Here is a 26,650-nt window from a genome sequence, read left to right as displayed (position 1 = left end):
GGAAATCCGCAACATTCTATTGGGAATAACTCTGGCGCCGGTTGAGGAATTTGCGTGTAATTTTCCAAAATTGTGGCCAGCTCCGCTCCGCTCCTTCCCTGGAAGTTTTGGGGGGATTCGTGAAGTGGGGGCTGAGAAAAAAGGGGGGTCCCAAAACGTGTTTTCCCCATGTTAATTTCCATAGGACGGTCTGACAAGTCTACAGCCCGAACCGCTGAATGGACTTACGCCAAACTTGGCAAAATTGTAGGGACTGGTACGCAGATGTGCCTTTGCTATATTTGCTGAAAATTGCTCCAGTGGTTTTTTTGTAAATTAACTTCAAAAACACATATATATCTATATGCGCGCTTCGAGCGCTTACAGGTAAGCGTACCGGGGAGCGCCCCCGAAGCGCAACGGGAGTGCGAGAGCGGAAAGCTGCTTAGCTATCGGGTGTCTGTCAACATTCTAAACAGTCCGGAGAGTACGCCATCTTGTGTCTCGGTAGAATCGAGACACAAGAGGTGAAAAAAGAAAGGCGGATATAATTAAAAGGGGGCAGAGTAGACACCCCCGAACCCCCTAGGTTTTCTGAGGGGGGCCTAGAAGGACCCTGAGGGCAAAAAAACGAGTTTAAAAAAAAAAAAACATTTCGCAGGGTAAGCGCTGGTTGCGTTCCCAGGTGCGCGCTCTGGTACGCGCACCTTGAGCGCACCACTAGGAAAACAGAATTGTAAAATATGTAAAGAATACAGCTCTTTTTTTGAGAATTGGAGGTAGTTCTGAAAAGAACTTTTTTTAAAATATTTTTTTATACTTTTTTATAACGATTTTATATATTTTTTGTATTTTTTTCAGGGGAAAAAATAAACCAGGGATTCAAAAACTGCTCAACATGAGCAAAAAAAAGATGAAAAATTAGGGACGGGGAGGGCAGCGGTGTTCCTGTCTCTTCATAACAATGAGTTCAACGCTCTGCTCCCCATAGCAGAGCAGTTCATTACAGTCCATGCATAGAAATTTTATGCCTGCAAAGACCGGCTGCACATTAGGGATCATTCTTCCACGTGGTGTTCCCGAAGCTGTTGCTCCACCAGTGGAGGTGCTGCCGCCATCTCTTCGTGCATTCTCTGCCAGGTCTCTGACACTCTCCCTGGCAAAGTTATTTGGGTGTATTCTCTGGACATGCCTAATTAAGGTGGCATTTCCAAAGGTATATTTCCTATTAGGATTGCCTCTGGATAAAGTAGTGCCACATATCTTGCAGGTTACCTTAGCAGCATTAACCTTTTTTTTTCCTTCAGGGATGTCAACAAATTTCCAAATGAAGTGGTCCTTTGTTTTGTGGTGAGGAGGGTCCTCAGGCAAAAAAACATTAGAATCACTGCTGGTTGACTCTCTTTCAGCCATTGCTGTAGATCAGAAAACTTTGAGAAGCAGATAATGCACAGAACACCTCTTGCTCTCTCCAAGTACAAAGCAAAAGTGAGAGAAATGGGTGGGGTTCTCGATATTTGGAAAAAAAAAATTCTGAACCAATGAAAAGTGTTATTTTAAGGTCACATGGCTTGACGCGCTTACGCTACTCGCCCCGGAGCGCTTCCGGGGCGCTTACGCGGCACGTAGCAGTGACGTTTTGCTCGTTTTTCAGGAATGCGTTTAAAGTTCAAATACGGTTCTTAAATATTATAAATAGTACTTTTATATATTATTATTTACTTTTAATACAAAAATTAATTTATTTTTTTGATCGCTATGCGCCCCGGAGCGCTTCCGGGGCGCTTACGCGGCACGTACGTGGGCGCTTCCGGGAGCGCTTCCGGGGGCGCTTACGCGGCGAGTAGCAGTGACGTTTTACTCGTTTTTCGGGAATGCGTTTAAAGTTCAAATACGGTTCTTAAATATTATAAATAGTACTTTTATATATTATTATTTACTTTTAATACAAAAATATTATTTTTTTTCGATTGCGATAGGGCGCTCTTGCTGCGCGTACCGGCGCGCGCCCTGGTACGCGTACCGTGAGCGCACCAGTGCACAAATAATAAAAAAAACATATATATGAAAAACATGTAAAAAATAGTTTTGAACAAATATAGAATTAGGAAATAATTAGAAAAAAATAAAAACATTAATAGATATAATAATTACCTATCATTAAAAAACAATATTTCACTTAAAAATTGTAGTTTTCAAACTCGTTAAAGTTACGAATTAGCGTTTTTAAAAAGTTGCAAATTCACTGAAAAAAACATAGGTTTCACACACGTTACAGTTAGGAATTAGCTTTTAAAAAACCTTTGAAATTCACAGAAAAAAACCATAGGTTTCACACATGTTATAGTTAGGAATTAGCTTTTAAAAAAACATAGAAAATCACAGAAAAAAGCCATATGTTTCACAATCGTTATAGTTAGGAATTAGCATTTAAAAAACCTTTGAAATTCACAGAAAAAACCATAGGTTTCACACTCGTTATAGTTAGGAATTAGCATGTAAAAAACCTTTGAAATTCACTGAAAAAACCATAGGTTTCACACCAGTTATAGTTAGCTGAACATTTTACTCACACAAAACCATTGAAATTCCCACGTTATAGTTAGTTGGACTTACTATAACTCGCGCGCCCGCAATCCACTGCTGATGATGTCACATATTACATCATTCATGACATGGTCAGTGACATCACTGATGACATCTCAAATGACATCACGGATGACATCTCAAATGACATCACTGATGACATCACTGGTGACATCATCCATGTGATAATACGATGCACCTCCTCACACTCTAATCTAACCTTTGATACACCCAGTGATAAATACAAACTACCATTCCTGAAATTATTGACACACCAATACCAGTAACTACATACGCACTCACTGATTTCGAGGTCTACACACACATCCACTCCTTCACCCATACAATCACTCATACATACAGTCACTCATCAATAGAACACTATCATATCCACTCATACACCTATACAGACACTCACACATTGACACTCATCCACGGAGTTACTCACACACCTAGTCAGTTATGCAAAGAATCAATCACACTCCCATTTCCTCATCTACACAGTTATACACACTAAACCTTACTTATTCAAACATATACTAACAAATACATACTCTCTTTTACAATCACTGATACAAGTACACATTGACCCATACAGCCACTTACGCAATCACAGGCTCCCATGTATAGTCATTTACATATGCCAACTCTCCCAAGCACTATGTTTTACATATGTACTTATTTGCACATGTAGCACTGAGATATCCATTCACTCACCAACACACCCATGCACATAGTCAACCGCCCATACAGCTGTTTCCACATGCACTCTTTAACCCATACTCCAAGTGAATCAACTGCTCACACATCTATGCACAGAGTCACACAGGGTTCAATTCCCGACGCGGCAGGGTCTTGAGCCCAAAATGTCCACGGACTCGATAGTTCTCGCTTCGGTGCCTGCTCGAATCACGGGTTCACACTCTGCAACTACGGGCAATAGCTTGCTTAATCTCACTATGGCCCCCTGCGGCGGGATGCCTGGCTTTCACCTTGGGGGTGCCCAGTACGGGTTATCTCACAGGGAAAAACCAGGACGGGTTCCCAAAGCAAGCGCTTAGAGACCGTTGGTGATAATGCGCTATATAAATATAAATTACAATTACAATCAGTGATGTCATTTGAGATGTCATCAGTGATGTCACGAATATTGTAATATGTGACATCATCAGCAGTGGATTGCGGGCGCGCGAGTTATAGTGAGTCCAACTAACTATAACGTGGGAATTTCAATGGTTTTGTGTGAGTAAAATGTTCAGCTAACTATAACTGGTGTGAAACCTACGGTTTTTTCAGTGAATTTGAAAGGTTTTTTAAATGCTAATTCCTAACTATAACGAGTGTGAAACCTATGGTTTTTTCTGTGAATTTCAAAGGTTTTTTAAATGCTAATTCCTAACTATAACGATTGTGAAACCTATGGTTTTTTTCTGTGATTTTTCTATGGTTTTTTACAAGCTAATTCCTAACTATAACATGTGTGAAACCTATGGTTTTTTTCAGTGAATATATACATACATACACAAGAGACCATATATAACAGTGATAGGGCAGAATACTTATTTTATACCGACACCATTGAGCAGATATGTGAGTTCAGCTTCATGACTCTTACACGTAGGAGCAGAAAATGTAGACAGGAAATAGATGGTGTGCAGGTTAGTGTGGATTAGAGAAAACCTTACAGGGAGAACATTATTGGCCACATTGGGACTCATGGCCTAATTTAGAGGAGGGTGCTAATACAGATTCTGCCAAAAAGGAGTCGCTTTGCCGACAACTTCACCTATCTGGTATTCACAGTGGACGTCACGCTAGCGGTACCACCACCAGATCTGCCATTTGTTTGCCAAGGTTTAGAGTCATCACTGCCTTGACCAGAGATGGATCAGCTAGCTAATGTTGAGTGGCTGATGCAACGTCCCTTTTGGTTGACCTAACCCCCTGAAGATTGGCAAACTTTCACAAGAGGTGGGTATGGTGTCTATGAAAGTCTGGCAATTGATATCCACTTGAGGGATACATTCCATGGATCCACAGATGGTGGAGTGAGGTGCTCCATTTCATAAGAGAAATGGCAGAATTACCACCAGGACTCTCACACAATGTGCTTTCTGTCATAATGGGATAGTCACAGTGGCACACCATATTTTGTGGCATTGTAATGTTTACCCTATTAGGAGCACAGATACCAATGAGCAGAGTCCAGGAAGTGGTAAGGAGATAGACTAGTGCTGTCTCTTCCCAAAACAAAAGTTGTTTCAAAAAACGATTTTCCCTTTCTGTGATTACTGTCTTTGCATGTGGTTGTTACAGTTTAAAATTGCAGTTTTGACCTGCCTGTGATTGCATATGTTATCACCTGTTTAGTGTTTTAAACTTGTGGTGTTCCCTGCCCATGATTGCTTGCATTTAACGTGTTGAATTGTGGGATTTGCAGTCCAACCTCTGTAGTTTGTCCCTCTCATTGCTTGGTGACAAATCTGTTTTCCCTCCAAATTTCTCCTTTGCGCTGTACTAAGACCTGTGTGTTAAAACAGTGCAACCCCAGCCACCATTTTGTGTTCACAAGCCAGTGAGGCCAGACTCCCCCGACACCCCTCCCCCCTCCCCAGCAACAGGGATATTCTACATCAGAGGGTGCTTCTGTGATCTGTTTAAACTGTATTTACTGGGGCCTGTGCACTTCGTTTTTTGGCCAGCAGGGGGAGTACATTTCTAATCAAACAGTATTGTTAGATTTTGAGTTAGTGAAGCCTTTACCTGCGGAAGTCCAAAGTGTGGATTGAGCCTGTCTGTCTCCTGGGAGATTCTGAACAGGAGAAGCAGCTCCCCAGCCCCCATCCCCAGGCCACAGACCATTGGCTATTCAGCTACCAGGCAAGTATGAGCCCTCCTCTCACACCTGCCCAGGCCCCTTAAGGCTTTGCTGGGTGCACCCCAAATCATTCTCCTCCATCTTGTGAATTGCAGCCTACCTGTGCCCCAGATTACAGGGAGCAGAGTCCAGGAAGTGGTAAGGAGACAAACTAGTGCTGTCTTTTCCCAAAACAAAAGTTGTTTAAAAAACGATTTTCCCTTTCTGTGATAACTGTCTTTGCATGCGGTTGTTACAATTTAAAATTGCAGTTTTGACCTGCCTGTGATTGCATATGTTATCACCTGTTTTGTGTTTTAAACTTGTGGTTTTCCCTGCCCATGATTGCTTGCATTTAACGTGTTGAATTGTGGGATTTGCAGTCCAACCTCTGTAGTTTGTCCCTCTCATTCCTTGGTGACAAATCTGCTTTCCCTCCAAATTTCTTCTCTGCTCTGTGCTAAGATCTGTGTGTTAAAACAGTGCACCCCCAGCCACCATTTTTGTGTTCACAAACCCTATTTCTCATCCTGTGCCTCTATCAATATATTTAATCTAAATATACTTACTTCCTTTATGTATCTATATACTTTCAATGTACTTATGGATCTATATATTTATCACGTTCTTCTAATTTAGCATTTCCAATGCACTAGCCTATTTCTCAGCCTATACTTTGCTCAATATATCTTCTAGCCCAACCTTCTGACTCACCTCAAACTTCTTTCTACTACTCCTTCCAATGCACTACCCTATCTCTTATCCTACACATCTATCAATATATCCTCTACATCCACTCTCTCATTTATCCCAAACCCCATACCACTACTATGATCGCCAAAATAACCCTTTCTAGACTCTCTCCTGCTCCACCCCTCCTTGCATCATCTGACACCCTTTTACTACACCAAAATTCCTTTTTACTCATCCAAAAGCCTCTTCCTACTACTAAGACCTAAAAAAAATCCTTCACTCTTTTATCCCCCACTATCCTTTTCAATCAAAATTAACAGACTAACATGTTCACTTCTCAAATTCCATATTCAACTTTTACTAATATACTGCCCAAATAACTGAATAACATATCTACTACTCAAATTACTTCATATTTATACTATACTAATTTTCAACACTAATCCTTTATGGGGTACGGAGTGCCGTGCTACTCGCCAGAAAAGCGATTCAACAGCCACCAGAGGTAACAAGTGCTATATGAATGCAAATTTTTCTTCCCCTTTTATCCCTCCGCTATCCTTCTTACTCCAAGTAACAGACTAATATCCACCACTGAAATTACCTCATATTTCACCATATTAATTCACCACTAATCCTTTATAGGCTTCCTGAATGCGTTAACAAGTGATAAATAAATACAAACCTTTGTAAACTGACTAACCTATCCACCACTTAAAAAGTACTTGCATGTTTCACTATACTAATTCAACACTAATCCTCTATGGGTACCGGAGTAGCGTGCTACCCGCCGAAAAAGCGCTTCGACGCCTCGTCAGGGTTAGTAAGCGCTATATAAATGCCATTACAATACAATACAATGTAAGTAATTCTGGTCCATTGTAAATTTGGAGGCTGTCCCACACAGACCTCCTTCTGTGTGGAGCTGCACAGCTGATTTGCACTCAATATTGTTGAGACAAATGATGTGTATTTCACTGCGCACAGAGCCCTTGCGCAGCAAAGGATTAAATAGTTAGTTCCTTGCTGTGTACAGCTGAGGATGTTGGAAGTGTATTGCCAAGCAAGAAGCATCATTTTGAACCAACTCCTAGTCACACTGTAAGCTGATGTATCGTTCATGTACTTCACAGGCTAAGCTAATGTACTCTGTTTAACAGAAGAGGTGGCAATGTGCACCACAGAGATAGATGTGGTCCAGTGTGGGTTAAACCTCTGAGAATCTTACTCAGTCATAAAATTATCTCAGTCCTCACAACTGGCCACAGTTGAGACCAATCTAGTGCCCATCATAGAGACAGGATTATCTACAAGCTGGTACCCCTTGAAGAACATTATCTGACTTTGCTCGCTGTTACTCTCTTAATGCTACCTTGTTCTGGCTTACCATATCTCGGGCTCTGAAGAGACAGAAAGGGGGCATGTTAGTGCCATGCATGTACAAAAAATAAAACAGCATTACTCACGGTTGTAGACCCCCTATTGTTGTGACAAAACAGTCGCCTGCATGGTCAAAGACGTGTACTTCTGCCGTGAGTGCCCAACTGTACCGTTGTTGGGATCCCTAATGATGATTTTTTGTTGAATACAAACATGGATCTTGCGTGTGCGCACACACATGCAAGATCCGTGTGTGTACCTGTATGATACAATGCATGGAGGTAACCGTGCTGGAGAGTAGAGTTGCTTTGAATATACACTGAGTAAGTGTGCTGCATTGGTAAATTATATGGTGGTCCCTGGGTTCCATCCTGGGAACTCCAGGCCTGCCTGGTGACGGCATGAAAAGTAGAGGAATCTCCCAAGACAGATTTGTGCATTACTGCATTACTGTGAGCTGAACGGGACACACTGGAGGAAAGGAGGAAGGGGCGCTCCTTTTACACTTCAAATAGTTGCTCTTTGATTCAGTTATAGGTCACAAGGAGGGGGCCTGGACACATCTCAAGAAAGGAGATGGAGCTGAAAAGGGAATCATAAAGAGTAGAACTGGTAGCTTGACATCCAGGTGTGATCTCTGGTTACTCCCATGAATTGTGTTGTGGGTCAATTCGTTTCGGAGTTATGTCTGCTGTGACAGACATCCTTTCAAGGGGAAAGACGAAAATGGGAAGGTGACACTTCAAAAGAGGCAGATTCCCAACATAAATCTTCAACAACTCAGATCCTAGATCACATTTTCGTGTCTGAGAAAGAAAAAGGGGAGGTTGAGACCCCAAACGTTGTCATCTGACAAGCACCCAGATGGGAGGTGTGAGGAGGGGAAAAAAGCTCTGCAAGAATTCTGCCTATACCAGGACTGGGGGCCAAGGCCTGCTAGTCTCCCTGCTGGTGAGGGGTCATTACCCAGGAAAAATCAAGACCACCTGCCCTGCAGCTTGAAGCACCAGCTCCTACCTACTTGCCAAGACCAGTGTGCCCTGTGAGGACGAGGACAGGGTTGGAATGAGCGAGGTCCAGTGGTGTGTCCTACAGAGAGGAGTCCCTGAGCAAGGTGTGAGGAGAATGGCTGTGGACCAATTGGGTTGTTGCCCTGTGCCGCAATGGTGAGGTTCCCCCTATATGCCAAAAAGGGGCTGCTGTGATCTCAGCTGTGTGAAGAGCACTGTGCTGGAAGCACCAGGCCTGCACTGCCATGCCACTGTGGCCCTGTATGCAATAAGAGGCCCCAGTTTAACTTATTTGGGCCAGGAGCGTGAGACTTGCGTCTGCTGAAGATCGGCGACATGGTATGCCAAAGGGGCCGCTAGAGTGAAGGCTATCGCACCAGGGGAGTCTGAGCCCAACTGTGAGCAACGCAGCAGGCCTGTATGCTAGGAGGGCTGCCGGTACCACTGTGGCCATGTGTTCAGGCCGTGGCCAGGACAAGAGGATTACTGCTGTAACCAGTCTGTCAAACCTGCCAACTGCACCCGATTGCTTCCCAGAGGATCTCCGGACACCGCTGAAGATATCACACCCTCTCCGGAGCTTTAGTTGGGAGCAGGTGTGGAGACGGGCTTGTCGGTGGCAGCGGCAGGCGCTATGTACTTTTTGACCTAAAGTAACTGACGCTGACGACATCTGCTGACTTTTAAAAAACTATCATTTTAAAAACTTTTAATGGGTGCTGCATAAACTGTTTTGGGGAACATTACAGGGGCTTGAATTACTAGTCGACTTACCTGTGTTGCCCACCCCGTTCCGCCGCGTCCATTGTGGGCGTTTGTTGCGGAGGGTGAGGAGGAGCCCAGCACTTCCGGCTCCACAGGAAGGAGGGCAGTGATCTGGCTCCCCCTCCCCGCTCCCTACTTAATGCAGGGAGGACAGAGGCTGCGCAGCGGACGTGCGCAGCTGGCGCGCTGCCGGCGCGCCAAAGGCAAGCCCGTCTGCGCCTGTCCGCGGCCGTACGGGGACCGGGGCCATAACCACTGCCCTAACTAAGCGCCCTCGAACTCATTATGGGAGAGAGGACCTAATACAGCTATGCCCCCCCACAGTGAAGGCTTGTAGACATGCCATGGCAGTGTCTCAACTCAGAAGTTGCCAACACTGTTCCTTTAAGGGAATTTGGGAGCAACACAGCCAGGCAGGCAGGAAGCTGCTTTTGGGCGGACTACTGAACTGTAGGTCCCTCAGCAAACACAGCGTTGAGATTTCGGAGCTTCTCATGGATGAAAAGCTTGACGTGCTGTTCCTGACGGAAACCTGGTTGGGGCCTAATTCGGACCCTGATATAATAGAGGCCCTCCCCGTTGGGTATAATATAGCCAGAATTGACAGAGGAACGGGAAAGGGGAGTGGGATTGCAGTTATTACTAAAGCACCCTACGAATGCACCTTAGACCTCCTACCGGTGAATAGCAGCGAGGCCGGTTGCTTTTTGTTAAAACTTGGCCCGAAATCATCAATAGCTGAGATTCTTATATATAGACCTCCTGGAGCACTTGGCCATTTTAGGACAAGTCTTCAAGAGGGCATTGCCCACTTGGCAATCAGGCGGAACAAACTTCTTGTGTTGGGCGATCTAAATCTGCAATTTGAAGACCCTTTACACAAGGAGGCAGCGGAGTTGCGTCAGGATTTGCAGTCTATGCGACTGGATCTTAAATGCTGCTCCTCCACTCATCAGCTAGGCCACTTGTTAGATCAGGTGTTTGCTAGCTGGGAGAGTGTGGAGGTAGGGACTCTGCTGCCAGTTCCCTGGTCGGACCACTTCTTGGTGCCTTTTAGCATAGATATAACTGCGGAGGACACACAGAAAGGAGTGAATAACAGCTATCCTTGTAGAAAGTGGAAAAACTTTTCACAGGATACCTTTAATGAAGAGCTGAGGGAAGGGGGTCCCCCTGGAGGGTCTAACAGCGAAAGTGCTAGTGAAAATCTGAACATGCGCATTCTGAAGGCCCTAAATAAAGTGGCGCCATTACTCCTGAATAAATCTGATATCAGAGCAAGAAAGTCTGCTCCATGGTTTACCCCCTCTTTGCAGAAGGCCAAGGCAGACTGCAAGCGTTTGGAAAGGAGCTGGAGAAGGGGTTTTAGAGCACAGGAGAGGTTGCTTTACAGAGAAGGACAGAGGAAATATCAAGACCTACTGAGAGGGGCCAAGGCCGCCCATTACAAAGCCAGAAGGGCGGTTTCTAAGCCAGCCCTTAAGGCTCTGCACTGGCTACCTGTTAAAAAAAAGGGTGCTGTTTAAATCTCTTCTCATCTGTCATCGTATCCTCTGGCACAAGGCTCCGACATACCTGGGGAACTTGGTCACCAGGTATGTGCCAGGTAGGGTCCTGAGATCGTGTGGGACTCGCCTACTGGCAATCCCTAAGATTAAAAAAGCGAGAATGGGCGGTCGCTCATTTCACTTTCTAGCAGCACAAAATTGGAACAAACTCCCGGCCTATCTTAGGGTGGAAAGGTCGGAAACTAATTTCAGGAGCCTTCTTAAAACTCACTTGTTTACCCTTTAGTTGTTGCTAAAAGTCTAGGGTCTGTGTCTTTTGTCTGACAGTCTTTTCTCCACAGCGCGGGGACACGCCGAGATGGCGTAACCAGGCGCTTTACAAATGTCTTTATTATTAATATTAGGAGAACCCCCCCCCCCCCACATCATCACCCCCCCTTGTTAGGGGAAGACTGACTTACCCCGTGTTGGCCAAGCAAGAACAGCTCTCATCGCTAGACGAGACGACAGCACTGCTCAGAGGAGAGAGCCTGTGCCTGCCGGCTCCTGCCACATGAACTGCATGCAGCACGTCTATGCGGAATAATATCTGGACTCAGGAACCCCAATGGAGAGGGCAGTCGCTGCACTGTTGAATACTTCCATACTGCCAGAGCAGATAATACCAGAACTCAGGCTGTAGGGCCCCGGGGGAATCACTGCTAATAGTGCTGCAGCACCATAGATGCTTTTCACTAAGAACTAAAGAGTCAAACACGGCCTCTTGAGTATGGCCTACTAGTAAGCATTCGCTGGATGCAGCCGTCAGTGACCAGAGAAACCCCAAATACGTTATAAGGTAGAGGGCCAGACAGGGATTAGTCTGATCACTACTAGAGCCCAGACCTCAAGGGGAGTGCACTCTTGCATATGGGTACGTAACTCTATTTCACCAGTAGAATTAGAAATAAAATGCTTTTTCTTATAACAGTAAGCATTGGACTTGACATTGATTTATTGTTCTTACTGCATGCACTTTGAGTTGAGAAGTTTACAGTAACCTGTATCTGCACTTCGTTCCCCCTTCCACAAAGTCTTCACAGAGAGTCCAGTGCAGAAGGGGTACTTGGCCCATTTTCTCAGGTTCCAAAGTAGGTCGAGCCCCAGGACATCAGGAATAAAAGGCCTCAACCACCGTGGTTGGCCCCTTCGTGCCCCGTGGCCCTCTAAAAGGGGTTCTGAAACCTATATACTGCCATACAGAGAGCTACACGAGAACATATTAGGTAAAGTATAGGGAAAAGTAACAATAGTTTAATAACCTTTGAAAAAGTTAGTAAAAATGTTTTTGCTAAATCTTTTTGTAAATTAAGTTTACATATTTTTAATGTAGGCCAAAAGAAAAAAAATATACAGATATACTAACCTAATTTTACATTCATTATTTAATTAAAATAAATAAAAATTAAAAATATTCTGCCGAAGATTTAATTAACAAAACAAATGCCCACCTAAAATGTAAAAAGAACTTTTTTATGATGCATTATTAATTATTACCAGTGATATGTAGAATTACCTAAAAGTAATTTGATAGCATTTTATAAAATGTTAGTGTAGCAATAATCAATAAAATAAAAACGGTTAACATTTTTTAGGATAAAATAATAATAAATATGTATAATTTGTTAAATTTTTCTTAATATTAAATTATATTTAGTTATATTTTTTACTATTTAAAAGAATGTGCTCCAAATTAACATTATTTCTCACAAGGTTTTATTCTAAGCCCTTAATAAGTGCTTAATTTGAGTCGGAGGTTTCTGGTGGGGCCCACCAGCATTCATTTTTTGGGGACAGCCACTTAATTCAGCCAACCAACTCCTTAGATTCAGGCAAAAAATAAAGTTTAATAAATCTACAAGGTATTCAAATAATCTCACCTTTGCTCAAAAAAATACCATCAAAGATCTGGCAAGTGACAGCAGTATTTTCATACGCCCAGCCGACAAGGGAGGCAACATTGTAATTCTCAGGGGGGGTATGTACATCGACGAGGCTATGCGCCAACTCAATGGTCCCTTGGCTTATGTCAGTATCAACAAAACTGAATATAAAGACAGTATAACGGGTATTTGGAGCAGATTGTTGGACTGGAGGGACAAAGATCTTCCGGAATGGGAGAACTATTGTTTCCTCAAAAATGACTATCCTAAACTCCCAGTACTTGTTTTTTTCTCTCCAAGATACACAAAGACAAATCCAACCCCCCAGGCAAAACCACAGTGTCCTCCAGAGGCAAATCTCTGGAGAACATCTGTAGATATGTTGATCACTTCTTGAGGGACCAGGTCATCACCTTGCCATTCTATGTTAGGGAAACAAAAGATTTCTAAATAAAATCCATGTTGTCCAGTGGCAGAATGAATACATTTTGGCCACCATGCATGTTAACACCCAGTATACTATCAACGAACATGAGATAGGGATAGCTGCCTGTGCCAAATATCTGTCTAGAAGACCAATATGGCACATGGAACACACCAACATGCTCATTGAAATGATCAGATATTGCCTTAAAATCAATTTCTTCAAGTTCAATGGTACTATCTAAAAACAGATCTTAGGGACCACAATGGGAACTTACTTCGCTCCCAGTTTTGCAAATGTGTTTCTGGGGTCATGGGAGGAAGAGATCAGGACAGACACCAACTTTGAGGAGCATTTCCAAAGGGTGGTCCTACGGCTCAGGAATATTGATGACCTGTTTGTGATCTGTAAGGGCACCGAGAATTAAGCCAGCGACTTCATTCTGAGACTCAATTCTAATCATTATAATCTCAAACTCAGCAACCTGAGAAGTAAGGCAGTGGAGTTCCTTGATACTACGATTGAAATTGTCAACAAGTAGATTCACACGAGTCTGTTTAGGAAGGCCACTGAAGGCAATACCCTACTTCATGCTATGAGCAGTCACCCGGCTAACCTAAAAAGGAGTGCTAAATGGAACTGCAGTTCTGATGTAACCTTTGGCTGAACAAAGGACAATGATGTCCACATTCATCAATAGGGGTTACCCCAGTTGGGTTTGCCGCAGGGCCATGGACAAAGGTAAAGGGATCAACAGAACCATGATCTTTGAAAACAGGAAAGTTGACAAGTATATGAGGGAGGAGGGCACTCCCACCAGGGTCTTACTTGCTTACAATGGTCAATCCCAAGAGGGCCTTTTCCCATGTGGCCACTGCAAAACTTGTCACAGTAGCCGCATGAAAAAAGAATACCTTGATCTTACCACCGGTGCTAGCATTTCTATTACACAGTTTCTTACATGTAGCTCTCGTTCATAGTGTACATCCTGGAGTGCCCCTGTAATCTTAGATATGTAGGTAGCACTACACTCGTGGTCAATAAGAGAGTACTAGAACATATGAGGGCCATTACGAATAAGGACCAACATTATCTAATAGCAAGGCACTTTGAGATGCATAATTTCTCTGATTGCTCCAAACTAAGCTCCTATGCCATTGAACAAGTGGCTGCCAATATCAGAGGTGGAAACAGGGTTGTTGTTTACTTTGTTGCCCGTACTTTTTCCTGCCTACCTATAACCCCTTGCAACACTGTGATATGACCTTTTGGCTTGCATTCTGGTTGCTTTTTACCACTTCAACATATGTCTTTCTCACAAGGTTTTATTCTAAGCCCCTATTCCAGTACTTAATATGAGCTGGCGGTAGCCAGTGGGGCCTGGGAAACATCCTTTACATCCCGGATTTTACACAGTGATACATTCACAACGCTGTTGTTACAACGACTGCGTTGTTACAATGCAGTACCATTACAACTCAAGTCATCAACTTGCACTAGATGGCGCTCTAGACTAAGGAATAGTATGATTTACTATTCCAACACCTTCCCTACTGTTGCACACACTGTAGTTGGAATAGTAAACCATACTATTCCTAAGTCCAGCGCGTCATCTAGCGCAAGTCATTGTAATGACTTGCGTTGTAATGGCACTGCGTTGTAACAATGCGGTTGTTGTAACAACCGCGTTGTGAATGTATCGGGTGTAAAATCTGTGTTGTAAAGTGCTATACTCGTGGGGCCCATCTGCTCTCATTTTTGGGGACAGACACTTATTTTCCCTCATTAGACATTTACCGAGAGCAGAAGTGAGAAACACATAAACGGGAAAGGAGGAGTAAGAGAAAGATGGAAAAAAGTCAATAAGGTAGAAAGCAGGAACCTGCACAAATGATATAAACGGGCAGGGAGCGTCTGATACTGGATTAAAGAGGCATGAGTTGGATTGAGGACTACACAGCCTTGGTATTCAGTGCACTGACATCTAATAGGACCACCAGCATTATTCAAGGCGCCGCTTTTGACACGGCACTCATTATTTTTTAAATTAAGCACTTACTTTTACCACTTTTCTCTAAGGGAGGGTATTGCAGTACTAGTGGTTGGTCAACTGTGGTAAATTACTCTAAGTTGGAGTAATTTACTAGTGTTTTGGGTCCCTTTTAGGTTGAAATAATTTTAGAAATGCAGTTCACGAATAGCAATGGGCTGACTCTTTTATGAGGGGGCTCAGTCCCCTCCTCAACCCCTCCTGAATCCTCTCTTAGAACCTCCTGACTTTTTACTAAACCCCATCTATTTTTAGGTCGAAGGCCTAAAAGGCTGCGCTTGCGCAGACTTAGGTCTGAGATTTAATGACTCTCAGTAGCGCAGAGGTCCCGCCTCCCTGCCCTGTCTCTCCTTCATTGGCTGGCTTCCTAAACGGAGGCCAGCCATTGGAGGAGAGATCAGTCACTCCGATGTAGCCCCGTCCTTTTCGGATTTGGGGGCGTGATTTTTTGCGTTCTTTAGACAGTGACGTTGTCCGTCACTCGGAACCACAAAACCACGCCCCCAAATCCGAAAAAATCTCGGCGCTTTTTTCGGCCATTTTGAAGCTCGCTTCTCGACATCGGACGTCTCAACGAGGTCTGCTTTTCGTCCTTTTGCCCCACTTTCCGTGTCCTGCCCTCCTATGCTGGCTCCCTCCCCACCCCACTCCCTCTCCACTGATAGCCATTTCCAGGGCCTGGTAAATGTATTAACCCGCTTGTGTCCGCCCTCCTCCCGCTGTCCGTGTATTTTTCCCACCCCCTCCCGCTGCCTTTTGCCCCGCTTTCCGTGTCCTGCCCTCCTATGCTGGCTCCCTCCCCACCCCACTCCCTCTCCACTGATAGCCATTTCCAGGGCCTGGTAAATGTATTAACCCGCTTGTGTCCGCCCTCCTCCCGCTGTCTGTGTATTTTTCCCGCCCCCTCCCGCTGCCTTTTGCCCCGCTTTCCGTGTCCTGCCCTCCTATGCTGGCTCCCTCCCCACCCCACTCCCTCTCCACTGATAGCCGTTTCCAGGGCCTGGTAAATGTATTAACCCGCTTGTGTCCGCCATTTTTTTTTTACCAATGTCGGCCTCTTAGAGCTGTGCGTCTATCAGCTGCGCTTTCCATCGCTTTGGAAATCTATGGACCGTACGCCTCCCAAAGCTGTGTGTTCCTCTAAGGCATGTGTGCTTAGAAGCGTGTGTTCTGGTGGACGCGAGGTTCCCAGTGGCAGCACCTTCCAACGTGCGGTTACCTAGAAGTATGAAAAGAGCTGGTTTCATCCTCTGAGAGTTGGGTTTCTGCCAAACTCCTACAGCTCTGTGTTTTCCGCGTCTGTGTATCTCCAAGGGCAGTGTGCCCAGAGCAGGGTTAGCAGAGCTGTGTGTCTTCCAGGGCTGTGTATAGAATGTCTGTCTCCAACGATCGGGTGCCACGCCACACACGCTGTTCACTTTCAAAGTGTTTGCCTAGAGCTGTGTGTCTTGCAGCGCTACGAACTACTGTGAGCTGCCCTGCCTGCTCCCCCAATCCCTGGCAGATGGTGTAGCGGCCTCCCCGCAGCAGGCTGTAATAGAGGACGGATGTAGCGGTGATAAATCAGGCGGCCCCTCCCCCGGAGGAAGGTCTTCAGAGCCCTGCATGGCCCCTCACTCAGAGCACAGCTACCTGCTAGAGATCACACCGTGCACCTACGACCACCATGGACCCGCGAGCCCTGGCCCTGCTGAGCCTGCTGCTGGCCGCCGTCTGCCTCTCAGAAGGTGACTCCCAGCGTGGCACAGATGCCAGGCTGCTCTTGGGCACATCCAGTTAACTACCAAAGGAAAGGGAATTTAGGTGTGCACTCACAATGGTCTGTGCACTTAGTCACCTCAAGTCCAGCTCGAGAGGGGGGCGGTGTAATGGCTCTCTGAAGATGCAAACCTCCCCCGTGCCCCCAGCCCAGTGTACTGACGGTGAGTTATTCCCTGCCAGCCTCTGGCACTGCACGAGGCTTCAAATGGTTGCCACACACGGGACGGGGCACCACTGACTGCTTCCTGCCCAGCGCCGCTCCCTGGGAGGGGGCAGCGCACCACAGATCGCGCGATAGGTGAGAACCCCACAGCCAAGGAAGCTCGTGCTTAAAAGACACCGACGTCGCAGACTGGCTGAGGTCTGTCAAATTGGCGTTTCTCTCAAATTGCCCTTTCCATTGAGAACAAAACAATACCATTTCCCCGACTCTGTGTATTTCAGGGCGGCTGCCTCCCCACAACTGGCCCGCGTGCAAAGGGGAAGCAGAAGCCGCCCCGTAAAATCTCCCAATGCGGGCCCCTAAAGAGTAGGAGATACAGTTTGGCATGGGACATAGAAGTATAGCCTGAACAATGTGCCCTTCCCTCAAGCAACACTGAGCATTAAACACGGAGCTTCTCTCATCCTTCTTGTGAAAGGACCCCAGCCTGGGAGTTTCCAGCACACAAAGCTCACGCAGGCAAACAGCAGATGCCCTATTTGCGATTACACCGCAGCGCTGCGACACCTTTGCAATGCTATTGCCGGATTGCAAAATGCACCTTTTTATTCCCCAGAGTACCGCCCCCACCTCAAACACACCAAATCCACACAGACGTTAAAAGAGTTCCAAAAAAAACAGAGCAGAGTTGCGAACTGTTTGCAGAACAGCATGCTTGAAAATGTCTGGTTTCAGCCAGATTGTTCCCTGACGGATGTAGCCCCACACGTCTTAAACAGAGACTCAGGGTACTTCATGCCTTGTGCCCCATCTCCAGGAAGGTCCTCCTAGACCACAGAACACTCGAATTTATAGCTCATTGCGATTGCTTGTAACCGGTATTAATATCACACCTGCATCAGTCCCGTGTCTCACCACATTCTACCTTCCCCTCGCCGTTATGCTCCATACAACTGCAGGGGGCGCTCGGTCACACAGTAAACAAGTTTCAAATGAACTGCACTGCCCCATGTCCTCCTAGCCACAAAGCCACACTGCCCTCGCCCCTGCTATGTCAAGCGGAAGCGCGCAGGCCCCCTGCAAGACAAGACAGCCACGGAAAAAACACACCAGCTTTCATACCGCCACTCACACTTTATTTGTCATGTAATTTCAGGGATAAATTCCTTTCCAGGGTGGGGTCAGAATACCCCAAAATTAGTGGAGATACGGGTGAAGGGTCTTTAATAAAAAAATGTTTAAAAAAAGGGCAATTGTAATGTAAATGGGCTTCTTGGCGCTGTGCAGTGCATTCACTGAGGTTCTGTGTCTGATGAGTGCACGACAACCACGGGGGCTCTGAACGTCTGTCACTGCCCTTTTGCTTCTGTTGTCGCTGATGCAGGGCTCGCCTGACACGGGGAGGCTTGTATGGTAGAGTGCAATCCTATGACTGTGGGGGTATCTATAGTGCAGTGCACTTCAGTCACTTGGGGGCAAGAGTTGATTTGGCTGTGGTACAGTGAGGTGCTGTCTCTGATGCTGCGCAGGACAACCACTGGGGGCGGGGCGGATTATTTCGGACATACTGCTCCACTGTCAATGATGATCTTTTATCGTGCAGTGCATGCCCATGCTCGAGGCTTGCCTCTAGTGAAGATCACGACTGATACTGAGGAGGGGGGATTATTTTTAGTGCAGTGTCCCGTGCACGCCTGTAAGCTGGGTGCTGCTTATATTGCAGTGCTCTCCTGTCACTGATGTGCTGTTGCTGTGAACTGGTAACGGAGGTTGTCTCTTATGCAGTGCACTCCTGTCACTAGGGTTTTCTTACTGCTTCTGGCGCTCTGCTCGCACATCACTGACATGCTGCTGTTGGTGCCTGCACAACAGGTATGTTTGTATGTGGGGGGGGGGTGTCACCTGACACGAGAAAGCTTGTGCGGAATAGTGCACACTTGTGACTATGGGGTCGTCCCTAGTGCAGTGCACTTTATTCATTGGTGGCAGTGTTCCTGAATTCTACAGCAGGGGGCACTGGTGGTGCATACAGTAGCCAGATGATTGCTGGAATGGGTATGTTTTAGTACTCAACATGTACGATACGTTAATACTGTACAGTACAATGCTTTGCTGCACTTGAAATTCCCCAGTTGCATTCTGCGTGCCTGCATGTTGAATGAAAAGGTGCTCCAGATGCGGCATGTATCATTGATCTACTGCAGAATAAGACAGTTTGTGGCTGTGCACTGTCCGTGCTAATGTATGCTAAGTGGAAAGGCTTTCAGTTAGCTAGAGCTGTTTAAGTGTGTGTGTGTGTGACTCTGTGTGTGGCTGGGTGGCTCTGTGTGTGGCTGGGTGGCTGTGTGTGTGTGGGTGGCTGTGTGTGGGTGGGTGGCTGTGTGTGTGTGGGTGGCTGTGTGTGGGTGGCTCTGTGTGTGGGTGGCTCTCTGTGTGTGGGTGGCTCTGTGTGTGTGGTTGGCTGTGTGTGGGTGGCTGAGTGGGTGGCTCTGTGTGTGTGTGTGTGGGGGTAGCTCTGTGTGTGTGTGTGTGTGTGTGGGTGGCTCTCTCTGTGTGTGTGTGGGTGGCTCTCTATGTGTTTGGGTGGCTGTGTGTGTGTGTGTGTGTGTGTGTGTGTGTGTGTGTGGCTCTGTGAATACTCTCTACTACTCTCTAATGCCCACCTATTGCCATTGTAAATGACACTACCATTTATTTGTTTTTTTTAAAAAATGAAGAAAAATGTCACGAGCAATGCCAATAGCTCTACCTTTAATAATGCCGAGACCATTGCATTGTAAATGCTTGTTTAGTAAGTATGCCCCCTATTTGTCCACCACTCCCCTGGTCCATCCCACGCTTACTACTAAATAGTAAACTTGCACGTGTGAGGATCTCCTCAAAGAAAAGATAGGAAAGCTGGAGGTGCAGATTTACACTCGTAGGTTTGTGAATAGCATTATATTGTACTTTATTAGTACTAAACATACTACAAAATGCAGTTTGTGAATGGTCTGACAGTTGAGTAGCAGTAGGAGTTTAGTGCCTACAGAGCCTGAGAACTACCCACTACTCCCTACTCGCTACCATCAGTTCCTTGGCCTGTCAAAGGGTAGCACAGTGCTTTAAAAGAAAATATTTAAGTGCAGGTGCTCACCAGTTTAGAGTACCTGTTTCCTCCTGAGAAGTACATGTACTCTCCCATTAAATGTATTGCAGCAGTGATGAGAAGTGCAGCTACTCTGCCTTTCAAATTAAAGACGCGCCTGTACTCTGTACCGGACAGTACCTGCCCATTTAAAGCACGGGGCTAGCAGGAATAACATCCTTTCTATGAGTTTTAGGAGGCGCAGATAGTTGCGTTCCGTCATCAAGCACGGGTTCAACGCATTATCACTTTTAAAATAGTTCTCCCCAGGGGTGTAAAGCAGGTCCGAGGGCAGGGCGGGGGTCTATTTACGCCAAGGTGTATGAATCAATATCTGTGAGTTAAGGGAGACTGGGGAGCCCCTCGGCACATTCTGCTATGCTACTTACCCTCCCTTTCATAATCTCTCTGGTTTCTAAGCACTATAAAACACATGACACAATTAATGAAACTAATAGTGCTGAAAAGACGGTTCGCCGGACGGCATTAAGGTTCCACCCTGCAGGTAAGTTCAACTTCATAACCTTGCCTGCAACTTTCTTATTACAAGTCAGAGTCTGGGATCTGAACCCTTCACAGCGGCATCGCATCATTAATTACAAACCCTGGGAGTCGGATTAGACACCCCCTTTATCGGCGCGGTCCAGGACGCTCCCGCCCCTCCCCCCTCCCACCTTCCCACCCCCCACACCCCAGACATGCAAGGAAGAATGCAGCTTACCTGTATCGCAGTGGGTGGCAGCCACCGGCATGGTGGCGGTCGGCGGGGGCACGGGGTACACAAGGTCTCGAGATACCCGCTGGATGGAGAACTCTGGGCACCTGGGAGCTGCAGAGAGGGAGAGAGCAAGAGACAGGGTGAGTCGAGGGCAGGCGGTGCCAGGGAGAGAGGGGTGAGGGCGAACGGGGAGAGAGTGGCACAGTGAAACACAGAGGAGCAGGCAGGAGTAGGAGAAGACAGGGGAACAAACGGGTCACGCTGTGAAGAGATGGGGGTGGGGAGGAGCAGAGGGGAGAGCTGGCCCAGCTGTGACTGGCACGAAGAGAGGCGAGTGGTGAGGACAGAAAAGGCAGACATGAGATGGGGAACGGGGTAAACTGGGGAGAGAGGCAGGGGAACAACACGCATATATAACTACTTGTGAATGTTACAGGAAATTATACCTTTCACCTCCTCCTTGAACACAGTAATTAATGCGCTTTCACGCCTCAACTCACGTTCATTAATGCGCTTCTAACATAGCATAATATGCATTTGTAATCGCAACAAATCCCTGCATTGGCTGGAGTAGTCTGCTGAGACAGCCTCTACGCCTGGACACTACACTGGCTCACACACACACACACACACACACACACACCACTCGTTTTAAACACTTACCGGGAGCCCTAGCCCGTTTAGAGATAAACACACTATACACCAACCAAAAGATGCACACCTTCTAAAAAGACATTACAGACCCAAAGGGAGGGATGTATGACGTTACAACGCATATTTTTACAACGCATACCTTTACAACGCATTTTTTACAACGCAAGATCCATTACAACGCATTCCATTACAACGCATGCCATTACAACGAATTTTTAAAAACTACCTTTACAACGCATTCCATTACAACGCATTCTACCTTTACAACGCATACCATTACAACGCATAACATTAAATTGCATGTAAAGTAAGTATTGGATAGTGTAGGGGTAAAAATTACTATTCTAACTCCAGGGGGTGCAACAGTGGGGTAAGTGTTGGATAGTGCAGGGGTAAAAAATACTATTCTAACTCCAGGGGGTGCAACAGTAGGGTAAGTGTTGGATAGTGTACGGGTAAAAATTACTATTCTAACTCCAGGGGGTGCAACAGTAGGGTAAGTGTTGGATAGTGTAGGGGTAAAAATTACTATTCTAACTCCAGGGGGTACAACAGTAGGGTAAGTGTTGGATAATGTAGGGGTAAAAATTACTATTCTAACTCCAGGGGGTGCAACAGTAGGGTAAGTGTTGGATAGTGTAAGGGTACTATGCGTTGTAATGGTATGCGTTGTAATGGTATACGTTGTAATGACTGCGTTGTAATGACATGCGTTGTAGTGGTATGCGTTGTAGTGTCATGCGTTGTAATGGTTGTGTTGTAATGGCATGCGTTGTAATGGATGTTGCGTTGTAAAAGTTTCGTTGTGATGGTAGTGCGTTGTAAAGGTTGTTTCCCAAAGGGAGTCCTGCACCTTCTAGATATAATCATTTCACACACTCAAAAGTATCCATGCACTTAAAAAATACACATTCACAGGGAGTCATACACCTTCTAGATACAAACACATTGCCCATTCACAAAGAGCAAGGCACCTTCTAGAGGTAAACACATTACACATTCACAAGGAGCAAAGCAGCTGCTACAGATAAACACATTCCACATCCACAAGGAGCCGTGCACCTACTAGAGGTAAACACATTACACATTCCCAAGGAGCAATGCACCTTCTAGATAAAAACACATTACATTTTCAAAAGGAGCCATTCACCTTCTAGATAAAAGCACATTATACATTCACGAGGAGCATTGCACCTTCTAGAGGTAAACACATTACCTCTAGAAGGTGCATGGCTCCCTGTAAATGTGTAATGTGTTTCCCTCTAGAAGGTGCATGGCTCCCTGTAAATGTGTAATGTGTTTCCCTCTAGAAGGTGCATGGCTCCCTGTAAATGTGTAATGTGTTTAACTCTAGAAGGTGCATTGCTCCTTGTGAATGTGTACTATGTTTTTATCTAGAAGATGTATGGCTTCTTGTGAATGTGTAAACACATTACACATTCTCAAGGAGCCATGCATCTTCTAGAGGCAACCACATTACACATTCCCAAGGAGCAAAGCACCTTCTAGAGGCAAACACATTAACATTCATTAGTAACAATGCACCTTCTGAGGTAAACACATTACACATTCGCAAAGAGCCGTGCACCGTCTAAAGGTAAACACATTACACATTCACTAAGAGCTGTGCACCGTCTAGAGGTAAACACTTTACACATTCACAAGGAGCAAAGCAGCTTCTACAGATGAACACACTACACATCCGCAGGGAGCCATGCACCTTCTAGATAAAAACACATTACACATTCACAAAGAGCGGTGCACATTCTAAAGGTAAACACATTACACACTCACATGGAGTCGTGAATTTAATATAGGCACATTACACACCTATAGAGCTAAACACACACACACACAGAGGCATGCATCTTTGTTATAAAACGACATCACAAGCTCAGTGGGAGGAAATAATGCAGGGTGAACAGTATCCAACAGACAAACACAAGTCACTTTCAAGAGAAAGTGAATACAAAATGGTTTCACTGAAAATAAAACCCACTTACGCATGTTGCATCTCATAACGTATAAAAATGTCTGCACAGTTCACATAAATTTTAGGTAACAAGCAAGGCAGCTGTTGGGGTGTGACACAATCTGTTCTGTGTTGAGCTGATCAGTTCTTGAGAGAGAACACCTTTTCGTTATGAACCTATATCGCTCCTAAATTTGGGTAGCATAAATTGCCATTTAGGAAATTAGGCCTGGCTGCAATTTTCATTACGCCGGAGTAACTGGCATAATTTCGGTGATTTTGATAATTGAATTGTATGCGTAATTTCGGAGATTACACTATTACGCCATGTCAAGTAATGAAAATCCAGTTTGGGGAAAAATCAATGCGAGATGCAGGGAAACAGAGAGATTGGCACGAACGCGAGCTGCATCTTCCCATCGCAAGCTGCAATACTTTAACACGGTGGTCAATGTACATTTCAGGTTGATTTTTATACCCAAGCGGGTTGATAAGTATGAGTTTTAAACTACATCCGAATGCAAGTGGCTGTTGTCTTAAAAAGAGCGACCGGAAAATCAACTCGAAAATACACTTTCAAGTAAAACATTTTGAACGTTAAAATGTTTCCCTTTTTTCAACAAGAAGAAAGTGCCAGAAAGACTTGGAGTTTACTGTACAACCTGTAGCAGGGTTCTCTTCTTGTCCTGAAGAATAAACTCTCTGTCTTGTTCAGCCGCTGTACATTTGGGATTTGGATTTTTGTAAACCATCTTTTTGTTTGCAATCTCTGCTGCATCAACTTCGGCATGTTTAAGTTTTGGGGAAAAATCAAGTATGTTCAATGTATTAATTTGCAAAAAGTTTGTTTGAGGCAGGGTAGACTCCTCTATTTTTGATCTTCTTTTTTTCTATTTGTTTGTTTGATGTTGGATGGTCTGTAGTGAGGAGCAGGGGCCCCTGCGGGATTAAGATCCAGATTAGTTTTTTTTTAATACAAACCAATAATGCATGACAATGTACTGCGCTCCACTGCATAGAAAGGAGCAGGCAGGAGTGTGCTATATCTATCAAGATATTGCTTATTTGTCTCCTCTGCCTGTGCTGGCGTAGGTAGTGCAGTGTAGCACCAACGCAGACACCCTTGCACCATGGAGCAAGGGTGCCTATGTTGCAGGCAGGATTGTTTTTGTGCAGGAATGTGCAGCTTCCTGCACAAAACAGTCCTTTCACACAGAAAGAGGAAACAAAAAGGAGAAATAAAGATATTTCTCCCTATTGTACCTCTGGTGTGGATGCGTACAATTCTGATGCTTTCACAGGTCTACCAGTGTTGGTAAATATAGAAATGCTTCAGGATACAAGGGTAGATGCGTCAGAACACCCACGCTCTACCCATGTAACGCCCTCACCACGCAGAATAACACAAGGTAGCAACTTGCACTACTCGAGATTTACCAAACCACGCAGGGCCATGGTGGCCTTCTGTGGCTTGGTAAATCTCCTTGTAGGTTTTGCTTTGCCCCGCGTACCCTTGAGTGGCACAAGGGCAACACAAAACCTTAATAAATCAGGGGCAGTTTTTTAAGGGATAATGTTTGCATGTTTTGTCGGAATGGTTCAGGCTTGTGGTTATAAATAAAGTTTCTACAGTTCCTTTAATTTTTTGTGAATTTGTACAGATTTATGAATCATTTTACTGTGTTGTTGTTTTACTGTTTGGAGCCTAATCTGCCCTGTAGTAGGTTATGGGAGCAGTAGGCCATGGGTGAGTTTTTTAAAGCATTTTCCACATTTTCACTGCTGCTGTGTGTGTGTGTGTGTTTTTTTTATCACTTTTGGGGTTTATGGATGGCTTTGTATTAAATGCAAAATGTAGGTTAATTTTGGTCTGCATATACCTGTTGGCGGCTAGGGTCGTCTGACTTGTGTTATGTTATGTTATGTTATACATTTATTTTTATAGCACACGGCTACTCCAAAGGAGTGTCCCGGCGCTTTATCGAGGCAGCTCCGAATAAAAAACATAACACCATACAGCGAACAACTGAAAAAATAACAACAGAAGTACTAAAGGTTAAAAAGCCAAGTCTTCAGGCTCTTCCTAAAGTGAAGCAGATTAGTAGAGGACCGTAGGGCCAAAGGGAGGGTGTTCCACAACTGAGGGGCCCTCAGACTAAAGGAGCGCCCTCCAGTGCGTGCCTTCCTAATTCGAGGAACCACAGCCAAGAACAGAGATTCGGATCGCAAAGATCTGGCAGGGCGGTAGAAGGCGAGCCTGCGTTGGAGGTATTTCGCGCCGACGCCAAAAAGCGCTTTATGCGCCAGCGTCAGAACTTTAAACATGATCCGCTTCCGGATGGGCAACCAATGTAGCGACTGCAGCAAACCAGAAGCTCCAACTCGCCTATGGAGGCCAAAAATAGCGCGAGCTGCAGCGCTCTGCACAACCTGCAGCCGCTGAACAAGATAGTCCGGGAGACCACTGTACAGGACATTAGCGTAGCCCAATCTGGAACCAACCAAGGCCTGCACAGTGATCTTTCTGTGCTCTTCCGAGAGCAGAGGCAAAAACTTCCGGAGCACCTTGAGTAGCCCAAAGCAAGTGCCCGTTAGACCACAAACATGTGGCACCAGTGTCAGGCTGTTATCCATCTTTACACCCAGATTCTTTGCCACCAGCGATGCCAGGGCAGGGGGACACATATCCGTCGGCCACTAGGCCCGCCAATCAGGGTCGAGGGAGCAGCCAAAAAACAACACCTCCGATTTATCTGAATTGGCCTTAAGGCAATTCGACTGGAACCAGCTAAAGACCGACTCCAGGCAGCCCTGGATGTTCTCCCCTTCAAAAGCCTGATCCTTCCCACACGTGAAAAGCAACTGCGTGTCATCGGCGTAGGAAACAATCTGGGCGCCAAAAGACTCCACCAGTGCCGCCAGAGGTGTCATAAAGATGTTAAAGAGAGTCGGGCTCAACACAGATCCCTGCGGAACACCGACTCCCAATGGCGGCATCTCGGCGGAGCTCGGAGAGGCCCAGACCGTTTGTCGGCGGCCCTCCAGGAAAGATGAAAACCAATCCAACACTGTCCCCCTCAG

The 26,650-nt window shown here is 45.5% G+C and overlaps 1 protein-coding gene across 2 annotated transcripts in view; it reads right to left on the bottom strand.

Moving 5' to 3' along the window:
* The window catches only part of MPP2 (MAGUK p55 scaffold protein 2), a 627,381-nt gene that overhangs the window by 489,952 nt on the left and 110,779 nt on the right, over positions 1–26,650 (bottom strand). For both annotated transcript variants that reach the window (XM_086923954.1, XM_086923953.1), the window contains exon 2: positions 20,947–21,054. In XM_086923954.1, the coding sequence (XP_086780080.1) occupies positions 20,947–20,977 (31 nt within the window). In that variant the 5' untranslated portion in view covers positions 20,978–21,054. The remainder of the gene's footprint in view (positions 1–20,946; positions 21,055–26,650) is intronic.

Source organism: Lissotriton vulgaris, chromosome 5 (genome assembly GCF_964263255.1).
Source record: "Lissotriton vulgaris chromosome 5, aLisVul1.2, whole genome shotgun sequence".
NCBI lineage: Eukaryota > Metazoa > Chordata > Amphibia > Caudata > Salamandridae > Lissotriton > Lissotriton vulgaris.
The sequence above is the reverse complement of the archived record's forward strand: the minus strand, read 5'-3'. Positions and strand labels throughout refer to the sequence as shown.